This window comes from Rhinopithecus roxellana, chromosome 5 (assembly GCF_007565055.1).
Source record: "Rhinopithecus roxellana isolate Shanxi Qingling chromosome 5, ASM756505v1, whole genome shotgun sequence".
Taxonomy (NCBI): domain Eukaryota; kingdom Metazoa; phylum Chordata; class Mammalia; order Primates; family Cercopithecidae; genus Rhinopithecus; species Rhinopithecus roxellana.
Window position 1 is genome coordinate 41589301 of NC_044553.1, and position 26029 is coordinate 41615329.

A 26029-nucleotide genomic window follows, 5' to 3' on the forward strand; every position below is an offset into this window, starting at 1 on the left:
TATTCTTTTTTATACCTATGTAGTATCCTATGGTACACATTTTCCTTATCCAGTCCACTGTGTATGGGCTTGTAGCTTGACTTCTATGTCTTTGTTTATTAGGAGTAGTGCTGTGATGACTATACAAGTGCATGTGTCTTTTTGGTAGAAAGATTTGTTTTCTTTTGGTTATATGCCCGGTAAAGAGATTGCTGAGTCGAATGATAGTTCTATTTTAAGTCCTCTGAGAAATCTCCAAACTGTTTTCCACAGTGGCTGTTTCCCACCAGCAGTGTATAATCATTCCCTTTTCTCTGCAACCTCACCAGCATCTGTTATGTTTTTACTTTTCAATGATTGCCATTCTGACCAATGTGAGGTAATATCTCATGGTGGTTTTGATCTGCATTGCTGTAATGATTAGCAATGTCAAGCATTTTTTCACACGCTTGTTGGCCATGTGTATGTCTTCTTTTGAGAAGTCTCTGTTCATGTTCTTTGTTCATTTTTAATGGTGTTGCCTGTTGTTTTTGCATATTGACTTGTTTAAGTTTCTTATAGATTCTGGATATTAGACCTTTGCCAGATGCATACTTTGCAAGTATTTTCTCCCCTTCTGAAGGTTGTCGCTTTACTCTGTTGATAGTTTCTTTTGCTGTGCAGAAGCTCTTTAGTTTAATTAAATTCTACTTGTCAATTTTTCTTTTCGTTGCAATTGCTTTTGGGGTCATCATAAAATCTTTGCCAGGGCCTATGCCCAGAATGGCATTTTCTAAGTGTTCTTCTGGGTTTTTATCGTTTTTGGTTTTACATTAAGTCTTTAATTCATCTTGAGTTGATTTTTGTATATAGTGAAAAAGATCCAGTTTCAATCTTCTGCACATGACTAGCCTGTTATCCCAGCATCATTTATTGAATGGGGAGTTGTTTCCCCGTTGCTTTTGTCAGCTTTGTGAAAGATCAGATGGGTTGTAGGTGTGTGGCCTTATTTCTGGGCTCTCTGTTCTGTTCCATTGTTCTATGTGTCTTTCTTGGTGCCAGTATCACGCTGTTATGGTTACTGTAGTCTTGTAGTACAATTTGAAGTTAGGTAGTGTGATACCTTTGGCTTGGTTCTTTTTTCTTAAGATTGTTTTGTATGTTTGGGTTCTTTCTTGGTTCCATATGTATTTAGAATATTTTTTTCCAAATCTTTAAAAAATGTCATTTGCCAGACTGCTTTCCAAAACAACTATAACATTTTCCATTCTCAGAAGCAATGTGTCAGAGTTCCAGCTCCTCCGCACACTTGGATCTTTGCTAGCCCTTAATAGTATTGGGCTTTTGCCTTTTGTTTTTTTAAGCTATTCTAATAGACATGTAGTATCACATCATAATTTTATGGGCAAGTATCTAATGACTAATAATGTTGAGCCTATTAGCATGTGTTTATTTCTCATCTAATTTTTTTCTCTGCTGAAGTGTCATTCAAATCATTTGCCCATTTTTATTGGGTAATTTTTTTCTCTATTACTGAGATTTTAGTGTAATGTATATATCCTAGATATAAAGTTTTGCAAATTTTTTTCTCCCTGTCTGTGGCTTACCTTTCTGTTTTCTCAATAATGTCTTTTGAAGATCAGATTTTAATTCATGAAGTTCAATTTATCAATATTTTATGGGTTACACTTTTGTGTTACATCTAGACAAGTTTTGCCTAATATAAGGTCACAAAGATTTTCTACTATGTTCTCTTTCAAAAGTTTTATAGCTTTAGGTTTGGCATTTTGGTCTATGGTCCATTTTGAGTTAAATGTTTAATTTGTTGCAAGGTATGAGTCAAGATTTTTTCTTTTTTGCCTATAGATATTCAAGTATTTTAGCATCTCTTGTTGAAAAGACTGTCCTTTCTTCACTGACATACTGTCACACATTGTTGAAAATTAGCCACTCTTGTATTTGAATACATTCTCTATGAATTATTATATTTTCATAGAAAGCTGCAAATATAAGTAAGGTTTGTTCTTTACTTTAAAAAAACAACAACAACATTTTTTTCATCTTCTGGTGTTTTTACTTTGCTATGTCAATTTTAGAATCAGTTTGTTGATTTCCAGGGGAAATTCTGCTAGAATTTTGATTGAGATTGCATTGAATCTATGAATCAATTTGAGAAAAGATAAAATTCTAACATTTTTGAGTGTATCAGCCTATAAATACAATATATTGATTTAGGCCTTATTTTGTTTTTCAATACTTTATAGTTTTCTTCATATAAATCTTATACATATTATATTAGATTTATAACTAAGTATTTAATAACTTTTGATGCTGCATTAGTCCATTCTGACACTGCTATAAGGTGCGTGCCTGTAGTCCCAGCTACTCGGGAGGCTGAGGCAGGAGAATCGCTTGAACCCAGGCGGTGGAGGTTGCAGTGAGCCACGATCGCACCACCGCACTCCAGCCAGGGCGACAGAGTGAGACTTCATCTGAAAAAAAAAAAAAAAGAAAAAAAAGAAAAGATGCCTGAGACTGAGTAATTTATAAAGGAAAGAGGTTTAATTCACTCACGGTTCCATATGGTGAGGGAAGCCTCAGGAAACATAATCACAGTTGAAGGCTGAGGGGAAGCAAGCAGCTTCTTCACAAGGCAGGAGGAGAGAGACAAGAGCACAGGAGTGAACTGGCAAACACTTTTAAAACCATCAGATCTTGTGAGCACTCACTCACTATAAGAAAACAGCATAGAGAAAACTGCCCCCATGGGGATTACAGATCCCTCCTTCAACATGGAGGGATTACAATTTGAGATGGAATTTGGGTGGGGACACAGAGCAAAACCATATCAGATGCTATTATAAATGATACTGTTATTTTAATTTCAATTTCCAATAGTTCATTGGTAGTATACAGAAATATATGAATTTGCATTCTGTGACCTTATATTTTGTAGCTTCTTAAACTAGTTTTTTAGACATTTTCTATGCAGACAATTTTTAGTATGCCATTTGTTATGTAGAAAACCATGTTGTCTCTGAAGAGTTGTATTGCTTCCTTTGCTATCTATATGCCTCTTACGTATTTTTCTTGCATTTTAACAGAACTTAAGAACTCCAGTACAATGTTATGTAGAAATACTGAGAGTCAACATCACTGCCTTCATCCTTAAGTATCAAGTGTGAGACATAACTATAATTTTAGCAGTAGGGTTTTGTAGATTCTCTTTATGAAGTTAAAAAAGTTCACTTTAGTTACTATCTTTCAGAGGGATTTAAAATCATGAATGAATGTTGAAGTTTGTCAAATACCTTTTCAGCATCTATTGAGATGAACATAAAATTTTTCTTCCATAGTCTAACAATACGGTAAATTATGTTGATTGATTTTTGAAGGTTGAATTAATGTTGCATTTTTGGGATAAACGTCTCTTAATCATAATGTATTATTCATTTTGTATACTGTGAGATTAAATTTGACAGTTTTTGTTGAAGATCTATGTTTATAAGAGATATTCTTTAGTTTTTTGTATGAATATCTTTGTTTCTTGTATATTGTACTGAAAAGCTAATATAATCTTATTCTTGATTTAAATAAATTAAAATAACTAAGCAATTTTGCCTTTTTATAAGCAAAAAGCACTCTTATTATATCACTTACAATTTTGGTGCTGCATACTAATTACATAAAATCTAATGGACTACAAAATGTATAATGCTAGTATTTATGCTCAAATGAAACCTTTTGAAATAAATTGTTTACCTGGGGTTATTTTTGTATCAATAAAGTAAAATTTAATGTTGAAAACTAATTTATATGTATTCAGGTTATATTAAATTTTTTAGAAGAGTTCCGAACTTAAATACTTGATAAATGTAAAGCTTCTGGATTTAAGTTTCAAAATTGAATGCCTTATTAGACAAATTGATAAAATTGGCGGTCAGTAAGGGAAACTGATGCAACACACTCTAATTTTAATGGAAATATGGACTAGAGTAGTTCTGTATGTGTCCATGGTCTTTTCTTATTTGAGGTTGTCTTGAAGTCATATTTCCTTAGGTAACGCTTTCCATACAGGATTATACTCTTTTTTTATTTGAACCCCCAAATGTGGATGAATGTGAGAGCTAGCTCTGTTCCTTGATATAAATGTTTTTATTCATGTGTGCACGTCTGTATATATATAGAGAGAGAGAAAATACTTCTAGTCTTACATTCTGGCATGGAGTGAGTGTTTACATTGTAATAAAAAGACTCGGTCATCATATTCATTGGGCTTATATTACTTAGGAGGCTTATCATGAGATTGAAAACACATGCAAACAAAATAAATGTTTAGAAGCAGTCAGAATCTTGTTTTTAACCTAATCTTGTTTAGTCTAAAACACAGACCTGCCTGGAAGTTCTGGCATACAGATTACTGGGGGTGTCCACCAGGAACCATTTTGCCAGAGGGAGTGAGGAATCTTTGTTGAAATAATTTACATGAAGATAATAGATAATAGAAAAAATAAAAGTACTTAAGTGTCCTTCAAAGAAAATGGCTGAGGGACATATATGGGTTGTGATTTTTTAGTGTCATATCGTATTTGCTATTCACCTTCATCTGATCTATCCTCGAAAGTGAGACATAAAAAGATGGAGTCAGCCAGGTATGGGGGCTCATGCCTGTAATTTCAGCACTCTGGGAGGCCAAGGCAGGTGGATCACCTGAGGTTAGGAACTCCAGACTAGCCTGAACCAACATGGTGAAACCCCGTCTCTACTAAATACAAAAAATTAGCTGGGTGTGGTGGCACACGCCTGTAATCCCAGCTACTTGGGAGGCTGAGGCAGGAGAATTGCTTGAACCCAGGAGATTGCAGTGAGCCAAAATGGCACCATTGCACTCCAGCCTGGGAGACAGAGTGAGACTCCGTCTCAAAAAAAAAAAAAAAAAAAAAAAAAAGAAGAAGAAGATGGAGTCTTTGATAAAACCGAAGGAGCTCTTGAGACACAAACGCTCATCACAAGACATCCACAGGGAGCCCCAGTCACCGTCACTTTGGCACTGACATAAGGAAGTCTGTTTTCTTACGATCCAGTAACTTTTTAACATTAAACTCTAGTGTGTAACTGTTTTTTTTTTCCTTACGAACGTTCATAAAGAGAAATGTCATAAATAACAGTGTTTATGAACTATATAATAACTACTGTGGTATATGTGTAATATGATGTATTTTGGTTTGTAGGCGTGTTATTCTTCTTCATACACTAATAAAATGTGTTTGGTTTTAGGTTTCCTCAAGAGCTGAACATGGGAAAAATAAGTGCCGAAATTATGTGGACTCTTTTTGCTCTGGATATGAAATATGCATTAGAAGGTAATTATAAATATTTATACTTATTCACATACATGTTAGAGTTAAATGGTGATTTTGTGTTCTTGGCTTTAAATGTTAAGAATTGAAACATTAAAACATTAATTATTGTGATCAATTTTGTTCTAAAACTTATTTCCATGTGGTAGAAAGATAAGGTCTCAAGGTCTCAAAGTACGCAAAAAGCCCTAAAGAAGTATATTCATTTTAAATTATATGATCTAAGTTCTGGGATCATAAGAGTATTTCACTGATAGGATTATGCTCATATGTAAGAATACTTGATGGTAGTTCATTTACCAAAACAGGCCATATTGAGGAGGTGGATGAGTAGTTTAGTCCAGATATTTGTCTGCATAGACTTAGAAATAGTATCCACGGGGAGGCGGGTCAAAATTCTACCAAGTTTACACAAGAACAATGGCAGAGGTCTTTACCCGAAACTCCACTCTGAATAAGTACAAATCATACAATGTAGAAAAAGAGAAATACAGCTCTAAGTTAAATAATTCTATAAATAATCTTTGTGCACCCACATTCTGTTTACAGTTAGAGATAGAAGCATAGACCAGGTTACTGTCCTCTAGAAACTAATAACCTAGTAGAAAAATTTATTTGTACTTATTCAGTAAATATATACTGAGCCCATAGATACTAAATGACCATTGGTGCACTGGATGTAGGGGATGCAACAGTGAACAAGATAGCCCTGGTCCCCACCCTCATCAAGATTATGGAGGAGGGCTACAAGAATGCAAACAGTTGCAATATGGAGTGGTGAGGACTAATGATGATGGAATGTCTGGAGAAGCACCTACATCAGACCTGGGGCTAGGGCACAAGGCAGGCTTACAGCAGGAAATTCCTCTAAGAAAATGTAACTTTGATAAAGACCTAAAGGATAGGTAGGAGTAAGAAGAGCTTTTGGTAGGACAGAGCACTAGCAATTAGAGAAAGCACAAGGTGCATTTGAGAAGAGAGAACTCAGTAGGCCCAATGAGCAAGAAAGAGGTAGCAAGAAGTAAGACAGGAGAAATTAGCAAGGACCAGCAGACAGGGCCTTCTGGGCCATTGTGAGGAGTTTGACTCTGCTGAGAAAAACAAAGTCCCATAAAGGATTTTCAGTAGGTTTGTGTCTTACTTAGATGTGCAACTTAGAAAAATCATTTTGATTACAATATGGAAAACAGGTTGCGAGAGTAAGACAGGTTTTACAGAGTTCATGTTTATCATGCTACTGTTTAATAGCTTTCCTGTACCAGGTTGCAAAGGGAACATTCAGTTTTTCTCATTTGGAAAAAAAAGGTACTTAATAGATCATAACATCTAGTTTTCTGATAAAGTCAGCCTCTCCTACTCACAAATAGAGAGGTTTATCTAATCTTTAAAATCACACCAGAACTGCTCAGAGGTACAATTCCTTACTTTGCAATGAGGTTTTTCTTCTACAGTTTATTAATGACCCAGCCCTTCCTACCTCTTCCGTCTTTGCCTCCTACTAACCACATCCTTTTACATCTCTCTGCTTTCACTGTCTCTTTGGGACGCCAAAATTATCTCTTAAATCAGACAGGAACCACCAGTCCACTGAGCAAATAAATTTTTTTCAGCTAGCATTCACTACCCTAGGCCTATACTCTGCATTCTCCCACCCTCCTTGAAAGTCTATTAGGCATCTGAACATTTTTAGGGTCGATATAGATTCTTAATCTCCTCTGGCAGAACCTACTCTTCCCTGCTGTTCCCTGTAGCAGTTATTGGTACCACCATTTACGCAATTACTTAAGCACATATGGGTTATCTTTGATTCCTTTATTGTCTTCACCACAATAAAAGTTTACTCCTGCATGAGGAATTTTTTGGCGAGCAGCTCTGATGCCTGGATTTTTCTTCCCACCAATCTTCATGAGCAGCCATGTAGGGCTCAGCTAACAACACCTCCTTAGAGAAGATTTCCCTCACAGCATTATCTGTAGTAGCTCCCAGGAATAACTTTATTTTAATCTGCTGCATAACAACTAATTTTATTTGTTTATTTGTTGATTTGATGATTTCTTATGTGTCTTTTTTTTTTTTTTTTTTTACCACAATGTAATTTTTTTGTCTGTGACTTTTACCAACGTATCTACATTGCCTATAATGATGCTTAGAAAATAGAGGCTACTCAATAACTACATGTTGAACAAATAAATTACCAATTTTGCCAGGGAATCCCAACTCCATGGATTAATGGAAAGGGTAGTAGAGCAGACATCAGTTTGTGACTGTCTTTTGCTGGGAAACCTTGGGAACATTCCCAGAGCTCAACCCTTTTGTGTTTCGTTGTTCTCCCCTTTTGTTTGAGTAGAACAAAGCTCAGTGCATTTTGAAACATTTATGCCTTTTTCTATCATAATGTATAAGCCAAATGTTATAGGAAGTTGATAATTAACTTTACCATTTAAGTTTTAGAGTAAATTTAAAATTTAAATCTAAGTCTTAGAGTAAATTTAACTGAGGACTTACGTACAATTCTTCATAACCATATTTTCCATGTTTAACTATGATTCAGCATACTTCATATATATTTTGAAGATTAAAATGTTTTAGTGCTTTTTAGTAGAATAGATGGTCTTATTAGTGACATTTTCAGTTATATGAGATTAGAGCTTTTTGAAAAAAAGAACTGTTAACCATGTGTCAGTCCTTAACACAATCCTGGCATGTAGTAGTTGCTCAATAAATAATGGTTGCATGAAAATCTAAGGTGCACTAAAGCAGTGTGTAAATGAATACATATGTGTAGATTAGTGACATAATTCAGAATTATTTTCATTTATATTATAGCAAGGCAGTTGTATTTTTTTTTTCCAAGATGGAGTCTTGCTCTATCACCGGGCTAGAGTGCGGTGGCGTGATCTTGGCTCACTGCAACCTCCAACTCCCTGATTCAAGCCATTCTCCTACCCCAACCTCCCAAGTAGCTATTTTCTAGTCCCTTCTATATCGAAGTTACATTGTTCATCAGTTTAATTGCCCATATTGATATTTGCACAACAGAATAGTAAAGCTTTAGCTTATCAGAATGCCTTTTAGCCTCAATCCTTACCCAAAGGCTTTCTAATATATAACAATCTGTTTTACATTAGCAAACACAACCCACAGAACATATGGCAAGATGCTGCTTTTATGAGATAAAGCCACATTTTAGCCATCAAACAGATTTCACAGACTGGTTAATAAAAATCAGCTGTCAGGCTGTCTAATACAAAGTCTAAAAATATTCCATTTAATCCCCTATGTCATTGTAGTGGGGAAATGGAGATCAGGGAGAATAGACGTTGAGAAGCAGGGCAAGACCAAAGTGGACAGATGTGTTTCAGCCTCACCTTCCTCTGCTTGTTCTGCGTGTTTCTTCCCACATCCTGTCTGCCCTGCTCCTTCTTTATCTATATCTTATGTGTACCGGGTGTACTCAGGGCTTTCCAAGAAGTTAAACACACTAAAGTATTTGGGGCATCGTGGTTATCCCTTCCAAAAGATCTGAAATCAAAATAAGGAAATAAACACATTATAATTAAAAACTGGGATGGTGGGGGTTGGCAAATATATCCCACCCACATACACTGATGAGCTGGAAGTGGCCATGTGGGAATAAACATAAAAGACAATAAAATGGAAGCAAGAAATGAAACTTATTAGCATCTGCTTTTGATCTCTAAACATACATCTCAGAGATTTAGGAGATTCTTGCCTCCTTTCATCTTTACATTGAAGGAAAGCAGCAGTGTTAATTCCATTGGCCTAAACTTGGAAGCACAGGTCCTCTTTCACACTTACAGTAAGTGAATTTCACAGTTTCCTCCACTGGCAGTTCCCTTCCAACCCGCACACTCCCTCCTCCTTTGCAATTAAGTTGAAACTACTTGTTTTGTATATCTGGAGTAAATAGAGAAGGCGAGCTCTGTATACCTAATCTAGAAGCATGCTGACTAAAATATTTGGTTTCTAAATAACAGAAGAAAAATAGACATCTAGGAGTGTTTGTAATGCTATTATTCAGGTACACCTTTGACCATCTAAATCACTTTGTTATCTATTTCAGCAAAAGGTAATTAAAATGTGTTTACCTGAGTAATGTACCATGCTCTTTTGATAGAGATGAATACTTCAGAGTAGGTATGTAATTAACTGGTCAGCCACTTTCTCTGGTCCAACTTAAAACGTAATCAAATGGTAAGAACAGGGCTACACTAACTTCTCAGGCTATGAATGTGGTCCCTCTTGTAGTATAGGCAAATCTATTTGTTGAACACACAGCTGTGTGTTCTGATATTATTAGAAGTTCAATGGCTAATAAATTCAGTAACTTTTAAGTCTGTCTTTCTGTCATACAATGGTGAACTCTAGCAGAATCTCACATAAATGGAAATGCATTTCCAAAAGCCCACTGAGCTGGTATTAGAATCAGGATATGGAGCTTTACCTGTTTAGCTATTTTTAATTAGTACATGGTCACTATATAAATAGAACACAAGGTCTTGATGGTTATTTTATCCCTGCCTGAACTCAAACTCTAAGATTCTAGTTTTATCTCATATAATTTTGACTCTTTGGTTTTGAAATAAGGAACAACAGTGGACACTGACATTCAAGGATTTAGTTAAGTTACCTGGTCATCTGTGTTCCTAGAAAACACTGAGCTTTCTCACATTTTTCGTTTGAGATGGTATTAGAATTTAAATTTCTTGTTAACTCAGTTTAGAGTCCGTGTTGTCATGGATACAGCTGGTCTCTCACTGTTGACCTTGGTACTCACTCAAGTGTGACAACTGTTTCGTTTCTCTCATATGTGAAGCCTCAGGAGACTATAAGGCTGAGACTGGGTTATCTTTCTCTCTCCCTTGTACAACATACCCACTTTTCTAGTTAATTGTTTTAGTAGCTAATTATTTTTGGTGGGCTTAAGGAGTCAGAAAAGAAGTAAAATGAACAGATACCCTGCAGTAGCACCAAAATAGTAAAAGAGAAACTCTCAGCTTGGATACCTAAAAAGTATAAGGTTTAGCGTTAGTGTGTCAGTTACCTATTACGATACAATGAATTATCCCAAAATATAGTGCCTGGCGACATACATAAGTAGCTGCTGTTGTTGAAGAACTGTCGGGCTGGGGGATTGCTTTCCTAGGTGACATACTCACATGGCTGTTGAGTAGTTGCAGGCTGTCAGCAAGAGACCTCAGTTGTTCTCAGCATGGACCGCTCCACAAACTCCTTGACCATCTCCAAGATACAGCTGCTAGCTTTTCCCAAAGTGGACAATGCAAGAGAAAAGGCAGAAGCTGCCATCTTTATTATCTATACTGTGAAGCCACACTCAGTCACTTCCACAATATCTCATTGGTCGCACAGTTCAGCTTGTTCAGCGTGGGAGAGAGTATACAAGGATATGAACTCTAAGAGTCAAGGATCACAGGTGTCATCTTGAAGCCTGGCTAGCACAATTAGCATTTGCCTCTCTGATCATTTCTGTATAATATTAGCATATTCTTATTTTAGGTAAGGTTTTTGTTTGTGATGATTTTAAACAAAAATAACAGTCAATGTGGATAAAACCACTTTTTTTTCCTTTGGCTTCATTTCCCTCAGCTCTTCCCATAACAACAAGAAAATGAGGTGAGCAAGAAATAACTCGTGAAATTTTATAAAAATAGATTATTGTCTAAGATGCTAAAGTTCTTGTTAGCCCTCTCTAGTTTTCCTAGCCAAGCTCCTCTGGGAAGGGAATTCTGGTTCTCTGAAAAGAAATTAACCAGACACTTTTAGGAAAGGCATTCATTGATCTATTGTGCTCTCTTCATTTCAGAACAGTGGTTTTCAACACTGACTATACATTAGAATCACCAGGGGTAGAGCCTCAGCCTTTTGAAACATACCCAGATTTTTAATCTTATTTAGCAGTTGCCTATTTAGCACTTGCTAGGTACTGGTTTAAATGATTTACAAATATTAATTTATTTGATTCCCACAACAAGCCTATGAAATAAATACTATCATTATTCCCCTTTTAGAGAGGTTATTTTGCCTGAAATTATATTGCAATTCAATGGAAGAGCCAAGATTCCTGGTGGTTCTAGTATGTATTCATACTAGATTGATGTATTCATGATTGAGTACCGTTATTCGTAATGTTAATTACATTTTGGAGGCCGTCTTTGAAAATCCGATAAAATATGTAGACTGTATTACTAGAAAAATGCTAAATAGCCTCCACATCAAAACTCTGCATATATTCTCTCAAATATATGTATACAAATGCCCTATAGCCCAATCATTGACTTCTTCCAAGGATTCATGAACCCCAGGTTCAAAACTTTTGCTTGCTAGAGCAGTGATTATCCCTGGACCAGCAGCATCAGCTGGGCAGTTGGTGGAAATGCAAATTCTTGGGCCCCACCCCACATCTACCTAATCAGACATCCTGAGAATAGGGCCCAGCAATTCCTGTTTTAACAAAACTTCCAGTTGCACCTAATGTGCACCAAAGTTGAGAACCACTGCACTAGAAAACCGCTTGTGGAAGCAGGTGATTTAACTGGTAAATGAACCCATCTTCATGGTTCTTTGTAGACATCTCATTGTTCTTGGCTCATCCTTATGGAAATAGAAACTATATTCTGTTAAAACTTGGTTTATTTGGTAAAAAATGATCACCAAAGGAAAATTAATCACAAATATTCATTTACTTTTTCATTAATGCAAACACTTACATATTGTGTATTCAAGGAATCTCCAGAATGCTTACTCTGTGCCAGACATTATGCTAGCAAGGCTCAATGCAACACAACAGGCATGATCCCTGTCTTGAGAAACTTTTTACTTTACAATAAGCAAATAATTACACAAATAAACATATAAGATTTAATCAGTGATATGGATGAAAAGCATGTCCATTAGATATCTCTTATTAAATGTTTAAAGTAAACCTAGAAGTACAGCCTTCTCACCCACATCCTCTTCCTCTCTTGGTCTTTTTTTATTAAGCAAAATATGTTGCTGTTTGTGGATTATCAGACACTATCTTTGATTCCTTATTTCTCTTACTCTACCACTATCTCCAGACACTTGACATAGACAAATCTGTAAATACTTACCTGTTCTACCTCCAAAGCATATTTGGCGCTCACACTTCTCTCCATCTCTACTACCTCCAACTAGTTCTAGCTACAGGCCCACTTCACTTTGATACCTATAGTAGCCCTCTAAGTAGTTTGCACATTTCCACTCTTGCTTTCTTATGATCCATTAGCTCGTAACATTCTGATTGACTTTCACACACTTAGATTACATCAAGACATTCCCTGGTATATAAAAGTTTCCAAAGGCTTCCTCTTTCAATTGACCAAAATCCATTATTTTTACTGTGGCTTATAATGTAGCATGCAGTCTGGGTTCTACTCATCTTTTCAACTTTACCTATTCAGTTTCCTCTCACTCAAATGTAGTCACACTGTCCTCATGACTCTTCCTTAGCTGAGACAAATGTGTTCCCACACCAGGGCATTCATATTTGCTTGCTTCTCTGCCTATGAAGCTGTTTCCCTTCTCTTCATAGAGGGCTCCTTTCCATTCTTCAAGTCTCATTTCATGGTCACCTTCCTTCACAACCCTACCCTGACCATCCCATCCCTCACAACACTCCCAAACATCTCCAACTCTTTTTTCTCCCCCAAACAGTTATTATATCTGAATCATATTATTTAGCCTGGTTATTTGTTCACTTCTTTACTACGTTTTTTCTGTTTTAGATGGCTTTTCCTTTTTTCTGTTTGTACATGTTTTGGTCACAATCCAAAGCAAAAAGAAAATACACTTTTGCAGCAATATAGTACACACACACACACGTACACACACACGCACACAACCAAAACAAAAACTTCATGAAACATAAACATCGTGATTAAAATAACAAATTCTGAAATTTTATTTCTTCATAGGTGTGAATGTACATTATATATATGTATCTGTATATACATGAAGATATTACATGTTTATAATATATAGCATACATATATGATATATTGCATATAATTTATGTATATATATTTAAATTCTGGTCATAACCCTCTAAACTGATGTTATGACCCACTGAGGGGTTGAAGCTAGCAGTTTAACAACAATGCTTTTAAAAATAAGCTTCATAGAGTATGAAACTTTGTAATTTCATTTAAAATTGAATATTCTTATTCAAAAAATAATTGAATATTTTAAAAATATATTATGCCACCTTAAATCTCACAAAATATATATTTTAGATATAGTCAGATATATTTCTATGTTGATAAATTTGCCAATATAATATGACATATAGATAATTTCCCCAACAATATTTGGAGTGTGACACAATTTAGGGCCTGTCTTTGTGTACCTAGCTCTTTATTTCTAAATATACGTAAAGAAAATGTTATATTTCTGCATAAAAATGTTTTCTCTTCAAACAAATTAAGATATTCCTGGTGAATGATCACATCTCTTGGGCAAGGTATTTGAATGCAGCATTTGAATATAAAAATCTATAGAAAGCCATTAGTGCCGGGAGGAAAAATACAGTAAGAGTTCGATCAAGAAAATAAAGTTGGTATTGGCTGAAAACAAGGGAATGAGCTAACTGCATTTTGCATATGTCAGTATCATAACATGGTAGTTTTTCACTTATGTGAAAATTATATATTTAACTTTATATTTTTTCTATCATTTTCCTGCTATTAGTTTTTCAGCCATGTACCATCTGCGAAGAGATAGGAGAAAAAAGAAAAGATAAAGTGATGAAAACTTGCTTAGATTTTTCTTCGTTATTAGTGGTTTTTAAAATTTTTTTTTAGAGATAGTAAATTGAAAGCAATTGTTAAAATTAGTTTAGAAAAGTTCATTTTATAAAGGAAACAGAAATATTTACATATGATGGCCTTAGATGCTCCTTGCTGCCTTGCTACCTATGGTAGATAATAAAGAGGATAAAATTATTTAGGAACAAATGAATATTATCTAAACTACTTGAATTTGAATTGGGGAACTTGTAAATTTAGCTGTCTCCTCATTAAATCAAATGAATCACAAGTCCAACAATGCATACAGATATGTAGATATTACCAATGAAAAAAATAGCTGTGACTATTTTTGTAATATTTTGGTAAAAAAATCTGTGCCTTTGTTTGGAGACTGTTGATAGTCAGTGAAAACGTTTTGGCAACAAAAGAAACTTGGGAAGGAAGTAGCAGTTGGCATAAAATCAGCTTTCCAGAAACTTTCTCCTGATGAGAAGCTTAGGAAACCATGTTTTTTGTTTTGTTTTTATTTGGAAATCTTCCAGGGAAAGCTCTGAAGAAATTGGTTCCTTCCTATTGGTTCTCTTTGGGTGACTGTCAATTATACATGTTCGTTGTAAGTGCGACATGGCTGCAACTTGAGGAGAAGGGGAAAGGACTTGACTAAAGCCCATTTATGCTTTAGATCAAACCTTTTCAAGCATTACAGATAACATTCACATGTGTGTTATGCTATCAAGAAAATACCTGTGAATGGTTTTTGGTGAGTAACTTCAGACACATATTAATCCTATATCAATGGGGTATTCAATTTGGCAAAAAGCAATAGAATTAGGGTCAAGAAAATGGCATTTTTAGAATCTAAGTAGGAGAGGAAGATATAGGCTAGACCTATTGACAGTCTGCTGGCTGGAAAGGACAGGAGCAGATTGGAGCATGGAGAATGCCTTGGAGAGAAAACAAAAATGTTTCTTGGGGAAATGAGTGTATTGTGCTGTGCTCTGTGCTGGTCACCCTCTCTGCGTCTCCCCAAGAAACTTCAGTGCACTCTGTATTACTTGTCATTGGAAGGATTCTTTAGGAATGCTCCAAAATGCTGATCTTAACTTCATAATGTGTCCTGATGAGCCAAGGCTGACATGCTGTGTATACAATGCCATGTGCTGCAAGAAACTCCAGGCCTTCCTGGCCTGCCAGGAACTTCAGCATGTGAAAGAGTATGAGTGACATTAGGATATAGTTTATTCTTTTTCAAGAATAAATAAATTATTTGTAAACCTTAGTACCATCACTAGAATGAGTAGAAACACATTATAATGAGTAAAAACTCACAATTCACTATGTAGATGGCAGAGTTCAGCAACACCATGACCCCAAATCACTGCTCTGGCTTATTGGTAAAATACCAAAGCAGTAAGTAAAAGGATAAAAGCTGGACCCGGGTTGGTAGGGTGGGGCTACAAGAGAAGATTCTACAATGAAGGGAGACAACCAATAGTAAGTGGTTTGCAAATAGAAGAATCCACAGTACAGGTGAATCACAACCCAAGTTACGAGGCTAAAGAATTTTCATGCTTTGTTCTATATAAGAAAAACTTACATGGACAACCAGGCATGAGAGATCTTACTAATCGACCCAAAGGCAAATGACACCTAGAATTAAGTGGTTCCTTTCTCAATTATTGTAGTCCCTCTTAGTGATACTATTCAAAGAAATGTATTCACCTCCTGAGAAGTTAGTCTAGATCAGTGGTCTTCACACCTTGTTGTATGGAACACTAAGTTAAAACTTCAGGGACTGCTTTGGTGGGAGCTAAGGTTCAGAGAAGAATGACTACTGGCTAGCTAATTTTTCCTCTGTTTGACATAGTATATTTACTCGTCATCTATGCCACAAATTATCCCCAAAGTTAGTGTATAAAACAATACAAATGCAAATATATAATCTTGGAGACTTTTGTAGGTCAAGAAGTCTGATGTGGGTTTCATTGGGCTAAATCAAGATGTTGGCAGGCAGCCTTTCTTTCTGGAGACTATAAGAGAAAATCCGTTTTCCTATCTCTCACAAGCTTCTAGAGGCTTCCCACATTTCATGACTGTGGCCATCTTCCAAATTCTATGTCAGCAATATCCAAGTATTTGTCTCATGACTCCAACACTGACTCTACTGCCTCCCTCTTCCACATTTACAAGTCCTGTTGATTACATTGAGCAGAACTAGAAATCCAGCATAATCTTTTATCTTAAAGTCAGCTGATTAGCAAACTTAATTCCAACTGAAACCTTAATTCTTCTTTGTCATTTAACAGAACATATTCATATTCAGTAATCTGGGCATGATTTCACTGGGTCCTCTGTCCTAGATTATCTTACAAGGCTGAAATGAAAGTGTCATATGGGACTTGGCCTCATCTGAAAGTTCAACTGGTGAAGGATCTGCTTCCATATTATCTCGTATGGTTATTGACAGAGTTCAGTTTCTCAAAAGTTATCACACTGATGGCCTCACTTCTTGGCATTTGGCCTGTGGCCACCTTCAGTATTTTCACAAGTAGGCTCCTCTAAAATGGTGTCTTGCTTTACAAAGTATGCAAGCAAAGAAACCAAAAGAGTCTGAAAACAACAAAAAATTTGTAATGTCTTATAACCCAGTCACAGAAGTGAGAACTCATAACTTTTGTTGTATTTTAGTCATTAGGTCAAGTCTATGTTCAAGGGAAGGGGACCACCCCAGGGGGGTAAATAGTAGGAAGTAGAGATTATTTGGGATTATTTTAAAGGCCACCTACCATGGAGTGTTGTTTAGCCTCAAAGACATTGGCTTTAGACAGACAGGATGAGTACAAAAATCTCTCTCCATTACTTACCCGCCATGCAACACTGAGCAATTGTTCTGTCAACTCTATACATCAGTTTCTTCTTCTGAAAAATCATATTGTTGTGAGGATTAAATTAGGTGCTACAGGTAAATCGGTTAGAGAATTTCTTGGTACATAGTAATAAGTGCTCAAATATTAACTTTGGTGATAATGATAATCAATCTTCACTTGAATGAAGAATTAAGTGCTAAAACCTGAGTTAACCATTCAGCTAGATATATTCTAAAGCTATATCTAAATTAAGAATCTATATGTTTCATTAATGACCTACAAATTCAATTTTTCTACTCTTAGAATATATAAAGCATAACATTTTACTAAATACCAGAGGATAATATGACCTAATAATTTCTTCCTTTACTGTTGAAAATGTATATGATACGGTTTTGCTGTCTCCCCACTGAAACCTCGACTCAAATTGTGTCTCCCAGAATTCCCATGTGCTGTGGGAGGGACCCAAGGAGAGATAATTGAATCACGGGGCTTTTTTTCCCATGCTATTTTCATGGTAGTGAATAAGACTCATGAGGTCTGATGGGTTTATCAGAGGTTTCCACTTTTGCTTCTTCCTCATTTTCTCTTGCTGCCACCATGTAAGAAGTGCCTTTCTCTTTCCACCATGATTTTGAGGCTTTCCTCAGCTATGTGAAACTGTAAGTCCAATTAAGCCTCTTTTTTTATTTCCCAGTCTCAGGTATGTCTTTATCAGCAGCATGAAAACAGACTAAAACAGTATATTATTTTTCTTATTTAAAAACTTAAAAAAAATTGAAAAATGCAAAGCACAAAGAACTTCAAAATTACCCAGTGCATTTATCCAGAAATTATATATACACTTACATATTTGCCTTTCACACATTTAGTATAATTTTATATAAAACATTTATAACTTTAATTTTTATATAATAATTAACCAAAATACATTTTGTGAAAGAAATTATAGCTCATTATATTTTACTATTGACAACTTTTCTTTTTATAGTCATACATGTTCTTGACTTAGTTATTTGGTCAGCCTATGTCTTCAGGTCATTTTTTTGAAGGGAAATGTTCATGTATTATAACATTGTAAGTCCCTGCATATCTGAAACTACCTCCGTTGTGCTTGAAAGACAGAGTGGCTAAGTATACAATTCTTAGGTGATACCTATTTTCTCTCAGAACCCTGTGGATACTTTTTCATTGTCTTTTGGTGTATAGGGTTATAGCAAAGAATTATAAGACCAGAATAATTTTCTTCTTTGAACACAGCCTGTTCTGTTTTGTTTCAGCCTAGATGTGAATAATACTTTTTATTTATTTCAAGGTTGAAAATAAACTGAAGGGTTTCTTTCCTTGTTAATTGTGCCTGGTACTCCTTGAGTGCTTAAAATTGGTAGACTCAGATATCTCTTTAATTCTAAAAACATCTTTCCACTGTTTCTTTGTTTTGATCTGACAAAAATCAAATCATGTCTCTCTTCTGCTCGTGACCCTTATCACACACAGAATGAAATCCAGTCTTTACCCTGAACTGGAAGGCCTGCATCGTTGCTGGAGGCCCTGTCTCTGAACTCATCTCCTATGACTCCCAGCACATCCCTTTGTGACAATCACTCTGAACTCTTTGTTCTTCCCCAATCACATCATACAAACCTATCCCTCAGGTTGTCTGCATATCTGTTCCCTCTGCTTGGAATATTCTTTTCCTGAATATCCACTTCAGGTCTCTGATAAGGAAGTCCTTACTACTTTATAAAATAGGAAAGTAGAGCCACCCCCAATCTATCACCCACTGATATGCTTATTTGTTTATTGCCTATTTCCCACCTTAGACTGTAAGCTCTATGAAAGGGACTTTTCTATTGTTGTCTACTGTTAATAACCCTAGCATCTAGAAAAGCATCTGTCTTGTGGAAGGTAGGTACATAACACATGTTGCATGAGTAAATTCCTCAGTTTAGTTTCCTGGTATGCTCTCTATGCTAGATCTAAAGTGGCTATGAGTAAGCACAGCTGCAGAATACCCAGACAGTGTGCCCTTGGATCCCTTGTTTGCTTCCCCAAATGCTGGTAGATTGCAAATATGCTTGTACTATCCCATGGTGCTCCCTGCCTCCTGCCCCACCCCTTCTCAGACTGGTGGTTGATCAAGCACTGAAGGATTTCTGCCTCTTTCTTTACAGCTGTTCCTCACGTGCTTCTCTCTCTTCCCCCCTGCCCACAATCTGGTCCAGTATTTCCCATATATTGTGTAATTCCTTAAAGTTTCTTGCATGTGAATGCTATTCTTCTCTAGAGTCTAGGCTTATAAAGGATTTTGTAGGGATGAAAGAAAACAATGCTCAAAATGCTTCATTATATTTATAGGGTCATGCAATCACCATTATAATTTAAATTTATAACATTTTCATCATTGCAAAAAGAACCTTTGTACCTATTAGCGGTCACTCTCTGTCTTTCCCCCTCATTGAACTGTAGACTTTAAATGAGTAAACTTTATGATATATAAATCATTATCTCAATAAAAAGTAATTTATAAGTGAAAGTTTTATTCAAATGTTTTTAATTATTATGATTTAAAGAGTAATACAGAAATTCCTGAGGACAAGTTAAAGCTTTATTCTTTTATGAACTTCCTATATTTTCCATGTCTTTACCTTTTAAAAAGTATAATGATCTCTAACATTATCAGATTATCCATAATTTTCTCAAATCACAACAGTTATTTCCTACAAATAATAAAAGGCGGTAAATAAACATATAGCTATATTTAGCCTTAACATATTAACTATAACTGGTATTTCTCCCATCATTTCTTTAATCAAATTCTTTCATGTCTAGCATAATAGAGGTGGATGTTTCCATTATAAGTAGGTGTTGCTGTTTGTGAATAGTTAATCACTTGTAATATTAATTAGATTTTTTCTTAATTGAATTCTATGCAAGGTACATTCAGATTTTATCGTTTACTAATTTTTGTTATTTATCTCCATGGGAATTTGATATTGACACTTTGAAGGCAGTGTAATGACAGCATTGCCATTTTGCTATTCCTTTAATTTGTTTCTATTTGCCTAAGGAGATCTATGTCAAGTCACTCTGGGAGTAAGTAACAGAAAGTAAGAAGTACTATAGTTCTGGATAAAATTTAAGTGATTTGATTTTGAGAATAAAACTGAATTTTAATGGTATTTTATCTTTTATAGTTAAAAATGCATATGATACAACAAAATGCACACTTGTAACTAAAACACTTTATTTCCAAAATAATATGCCAATTTGAGGGTAGGAACATGGGAACAAATGTTTATATAACTATTGCTTATTTTTTACAGTATTCTATACATTCAGCATTTTTTAATTTAACTCTAAGATAACCTCTAATCTAATAGTATGTTGACATGTTTGATAAGTGAAAATTTCAGATTCTATAATCAGATTTTTGTGAATAAGAAAAAATAAACCATTCTATTTTTTTAAGTTGTGCTTTATCAATTCTTAGACCACTTAACTTACGGTGATAAAGCATTTGTACATTTAGATTTTTACTCTTCAAATTATGAAAGTGTCTCTAGAATCTTGGTTACTGCTTGATGACCAAGCCCAACTGATGTCAGCTATTAAAATTTTTGAAAAATTTGTGATCAGTTGTAAAGAAATCCAAAATTATTTTACTACTAGTCTTTTCATGCTTCTTTCATATTGAATTTTGCCCTTCATTTATATGTTTGGATGTTTTTTGCTTTTTTATCACACTGAAGGTTTAGACTTTTTTAATGTGTTAATTGCTCAAACTCATTAGCCTATTAAGCTTCTCAGCATCATATAAGGTAAATCAGCATTAAATATTAATAGAAATTAAGGTACACAGAGGTTAAACAACTTGTCAAATTACATTTTCGATACTATTGCTGTTAAAGGAGTTATCTTAAGTCTTGTTTTATCTTGTTTAAATTTCCACTAACTGAATAAAATTTTGCATGAGAATTTAAAACACATTTTGTTTGCACTGCACTAAATACTATCTCAGGAATTTCAAGAACTAGAATGAGCTTTCTGGGAAATGGAGGTCTTTCATTCAGTTATTCCACTGAGAAGTTCTGGCATTTGGCAACAATATTTAAATAGCTAATGTAACTGAGGGAACAGCTGGTGAGTGGGTTTGAACAAATCTTGCCTCCTTAGTGATCCAAGTCTTCCCACGGGAAATTTCAGATGTCATGAACTATGTTGCAACTTCTCTTTAGGGAAAACCTAGGCAGAAGATGGTAGCACCCAAAGCAGTTACATTAACACTTTTTACTTCCTACTGCCCCTGCAAACACAATAATTTGTTAAGTCACTACTCAATGAAGAATATTCAGAATGATTATTGCTGACAGAGTACTGGACTTGGGGATTTATTTTGTGAACGTTTGCATTTGTTAAATTATATAGCCAAGAAATTTAATGTATAAAGCAGAAATTCAGGTTTATAACATGAGTAAATTTCCTGGAATAATTAACAATTTTAAATCTTAGATCTTCTCAAATATTGTTTCGCCATATTGGGGGATCACCTCTGCCAACTTTACCTCTCTGAATCACAAGCTTTTTTTTTTTTTTTTTTCTGCCTAGAGAGCCAATACTTTTTCTGTGTCTTCACAGTAGTTCTGAGAACTTAGCTCCTTTTTCCATTAATGGCTAAATATTTGGAATGTCTAATAGGGTATCTAATATGCAATATCATATATTGTCAGTACATACTAGTATATTAGAGTGTACGTCCGTCTGGTTTTATGTATTTTAAACTCTAAAATTTGATGTCAAATATTTTTATTGTTTCACTATTCTTGCAAAATCCAACTTTTATAAAACAGATCTACTTAACGTTAATATGTGCTGCAGTCTATGTAGTATGAATTAATTGCAACTGAGGATGTACTTTTGAAGACTGTTGGTTTTACATTCTTTCAATTACTTTCTTTGGTAAAAATCTTCTGTATAAAGTGGAAAATCATATGTGCAATGAGCACAAGCTCAGAGAATTAGACCATATGGTCTCTGTAGCTATAATACTTGGAAGTATCAGATAGTCATTCTCTAAGATCATTTTAAATATCTACGGCACAGATTTTTTCTAGAGATAACATTAATCAATTTTACATTTCAAAATAGCTAGAAGAAAATAATTGACATATTCCTAGAGTAACTAAAAGATAAATATTAAGGTGATAGCTATTCTAATTACCCTAATTTGATTATATGAATGTATCAGGTTAGCACATGTACCCTGAAAACATGTACAATTTTAAAAGGTGTGACTTCTATGTATTTATATTTAAATACATTTCTAACAATCACAAAAATGTTACTCATTTGACCATTTAATCAGCTAATATTTAAATAGATACTCTGTGTCAGGCACTGTGCTAAGTACTTGGGACAATAAAGACATAGAATCTCTGCCTTAATAGAGTCCATAGTCTTGTCAGGGAGATAGATATTTAACAATTATTCTAGCTTATATAAGTAAGAGCGACTGTGATACTTGTTAGAAAAAATGAGTGTGTGGTGTTAGAAAAACATTTGAGAGGGGGATTTTGTCAGATGATTCAGAAAAGTGTTCCATGAAGAAGTGATTTTTGTGCCAAGATTTCACAAACAAGCAGAATTTAACCAGTTGAAAAGGCATAGTGCAATCAAATTAGAACTCATGATTAAGAAACTCACTTAAAACCTCACAGCTACCTGGAAACTGAACAACCTGCTCCTGAACGACTACTGGGTAAATTACAAAATTAAGGCAGAAATAAATAATTTATTTGAAACCAATAAGAAAAAAGACACAAAGTACCAGAATCTCTGGGACACAGCTAAAGCAGCGTGTAGAGGGAAATTTATAGCACTAAGTCCCCACATCAGAAAGTGGGAAAGATCAAAATCGACACCCCAACATCAAAATTAAAAGAACTAGACAAATAAGAGCAAATACATTCAAAAGCTAGCAGAAGACAAGAAATAACTAAGATCAGAGCAGAACTGAAGGACATAGAGACATGAAAAACACTTCAAAAAAAAAAAAATGAATCCAAGGGCTGGTTTTTTGAAAAGATTAACAAAATAGACAGACTGCTAGCCAGAGAAATGAAGAAGAAAAGAGAGAATAATCAAATAGACAAAATAAAAAATGAGAAAGGGGATATCACCACTGATCTCACAGAAATACAAACTACCATCAGAGAATACTATAAACACCTCTACGCAAATAAACTAGAAAGTCTAAAAGAAATGGATACATTCATTAACACATACATCCTTCCAAGACTAAACCAGGAAGAAGGTGAATCCCTGAATAGACTAATAACAAGTTATGAAATTGAAGCATAGCCTACCAACCAAAAAAAGCCCAGGACCAGATGGAGTCACAGAAGAACTCTACCAGAGATACAAAGAGGAAATGGTACCATTCCTTCTAAAACTATTCCAAACAATAGAAAAAGAGAGATTCCTCCCTAACTCTTTTATGAGGCCAGCATCATCCTGATACCAAAATCTGCCAGAGACACAACGATAAAAGAAAATTTCAGGCCAATATCCCTGACGAACATCTTTACAAAAATCCTCAATGAAGTACTGAAACCAAATCCAGCAGCACATCAACAAGCTTATCCACCACGATCAAGTCAGCTTCATCCCTGAGATGCAAGGCTGGTTCAACATACACAAATCAAAGAACATAATCCATCACATAAACAGAACCAATGACAAAAACCACATGATTATCTCAATAGATGCAGAAAAGGCCTTCAATAAAATTCAACATCCCTTCATGCTAAAAACTCTCAATAAACTAGATATTGATGGAACATATATCAAAATAATAAGAACTATTTATGACAAACTTATAGGCAATATCATACTGAATGGGTAAAACCTGGAAACATTCCCTTTGAAAACTGGCACAAGGCAAGAATGTCCTCTCTCACCACTTTTATTCAACATAGTATTGGAAGTTCTGACCAGGGCAATCAGGTAAGAGAAAGAAATGAAGGATACTCAAATAGAAAGAGAGAAACTCAAGTTGTCTCTGTTTGCAGATGACGTGACTGCATATTTAGAAAACCCATTGTCTCAGCCCAAAACTCCTCAAGCTGATAAGCAACTTCAGTGAAGTCTCAGGATACAAAATCGATGTGCAAAAATCACAAGCATTCCTATACACCAATAATAGATAAGTAGAGAGCCAAGTCATGAGTGAACTCCCATTCACAATTGCTACACAGAGAGTAAAATACCTAGGAATAAAAATACAAGGGACACGAAGGACCTCTTCAAGGAGAACTACAAACCACTGCTCAAGGAAATAAGGACACAAACAAATGGAAATAAAGATCATGCTCATGGATACAAAGAATCAATATCGTGAAAATGGCCATACTGCCCAAAGTAATTTATAGATTCAATGCTATCCCCATCAGCTACCATTGACTTTCTTCACAGAATTAGAAAAAAACTACCTTAAATTTCATATGGAACAAAAAAGGAGCCCATATAGGCAAGACAATCCTAAGCAAAAAACAAAACTGGAGGCATCACGCTACCTGACATCAAACTATACTACAAGGCTATAGTAACCAAAACAGTGTGGTACTGGCACCAAACCAGATGTATAGACCAATGGAACAGAAGAGAGACCTCAGAAATAACACCACACATCTACAATCATCTGATCTTCAACAAAATGACAAAAAGAAGCAATGGGGCAAGGATTCCCTATTTAATAAATGATGTTGGGAAAACTGGCTAGCCATATGCAGAAAACAGAAACTGGACCTCTTCCTTACACCCTATACAAAAATTAACTCATGATGGACTAAAGACTTAACCATAAAACCTAAAACCATGAAAACCCTAGAAGAAAACGTAGGCAATACCATTCAAGACATAGGCATGGGCAAAGACTTCATGACTAAAACACCAAAAACAATGACAACAAAAGCCAAAATTGACAAATGGGATCTAATTAAACTAAAGAGCTTCTGCACAGCAAAATAAACTATCATCAGAGAGAACAGACAACCTACAAAATGGGAGAAATTTTTTGCAGTCTATCCATCTGACAAAGGGCTAATATCCAGAATCCACAAAGTACTTAAACAAATTTACGAGAATAAACAACCCCATCAAAAAGTGGGCAAAGGATATGAACAGATATTTCTCAAAATAAAGCATTTATGCAGCCAACAAACACATGAAAAAAAGCTCATCATCACTGTTCATTAGAGAAATGCAAATCAAAACCACAATGAGATACCATCTCACACCAGTTAGAATGACAATCATTAAAACAGTCAGGAAACAACAGATGCTGGCATAGATGTGGAAAAATCGGAATGCTTTTACACTGTTGGTGGGAGTTTAAATAAGTTCAACCAGAGTGGAAGACAGTGTGGTGATTTTTCAAGGATCTAGAACCAGAAATACCATTTGACCCAGCAATCCCATTACTGGATATATACACAAAGGATTATAAATCATTCTATTACAAAGACACATGCACACATATGTTTATTTCAGCACTGTTCACAATAGCAAAGACTTGGAACCAACCCAAATCCCCATCAGATAAACTGGGTAAAGAAAATGTGGCACATATACACCATAGAATACTATGCAGCCATAAAAAAGGATGAGCTATGTCCTTTGCAGGGTCATAGATGACCCTGGAAACTATCCTTCTCAGCAAACTAACACAAGAACAGAAAGCTAAACACCACATGTTCTCACTCGTAAGTGGGAGATGAACAATGAGAACACATGAACACAGGGAGGGGAACATCTCACACTGGGGCCTCTCAGTGGGTAGGTGACTAGAGGAAGGATAACATTAGGAGAAATACCTAACATAGATGACTGGTCAATGGGTGCAGCAAACCACCATGGCACATGTATACCTATGTAACCTGCACGTTCTGCACATGTAGCCCAGAACTTAAAGTATAATAGATTTTAAAAATAATAAATAAAAATAAAAAACTATCATCAGAGTAAACAGCCAGCCTAC

At 35.2% G+C, this 26029-nt stretch overlaps 1 protein-coding gene across 2 annotated transcripts in view; it reads left to right on the plus strand.

The window, feature by feature from the left end:
• UNC13C (unc-13 homolog C) overlaps positions 1–26029 on the plus strand; it is a 701690-nt gene that overhangs the window by 464526 nt on the left and 211135 nt on the right. For both annotated transcript variants that reach the window (XM_030930702.1, XM_010352869.2), the window contains exon 18: positions 5236–5321. In XM_030930702.1, the coding sequence (XP_030786562.1) occupies positions 5236–5321 (86 nt within the window). The remainder of the gene's footprint in view (positions 1–5235; positions 5322–26029) is intronic.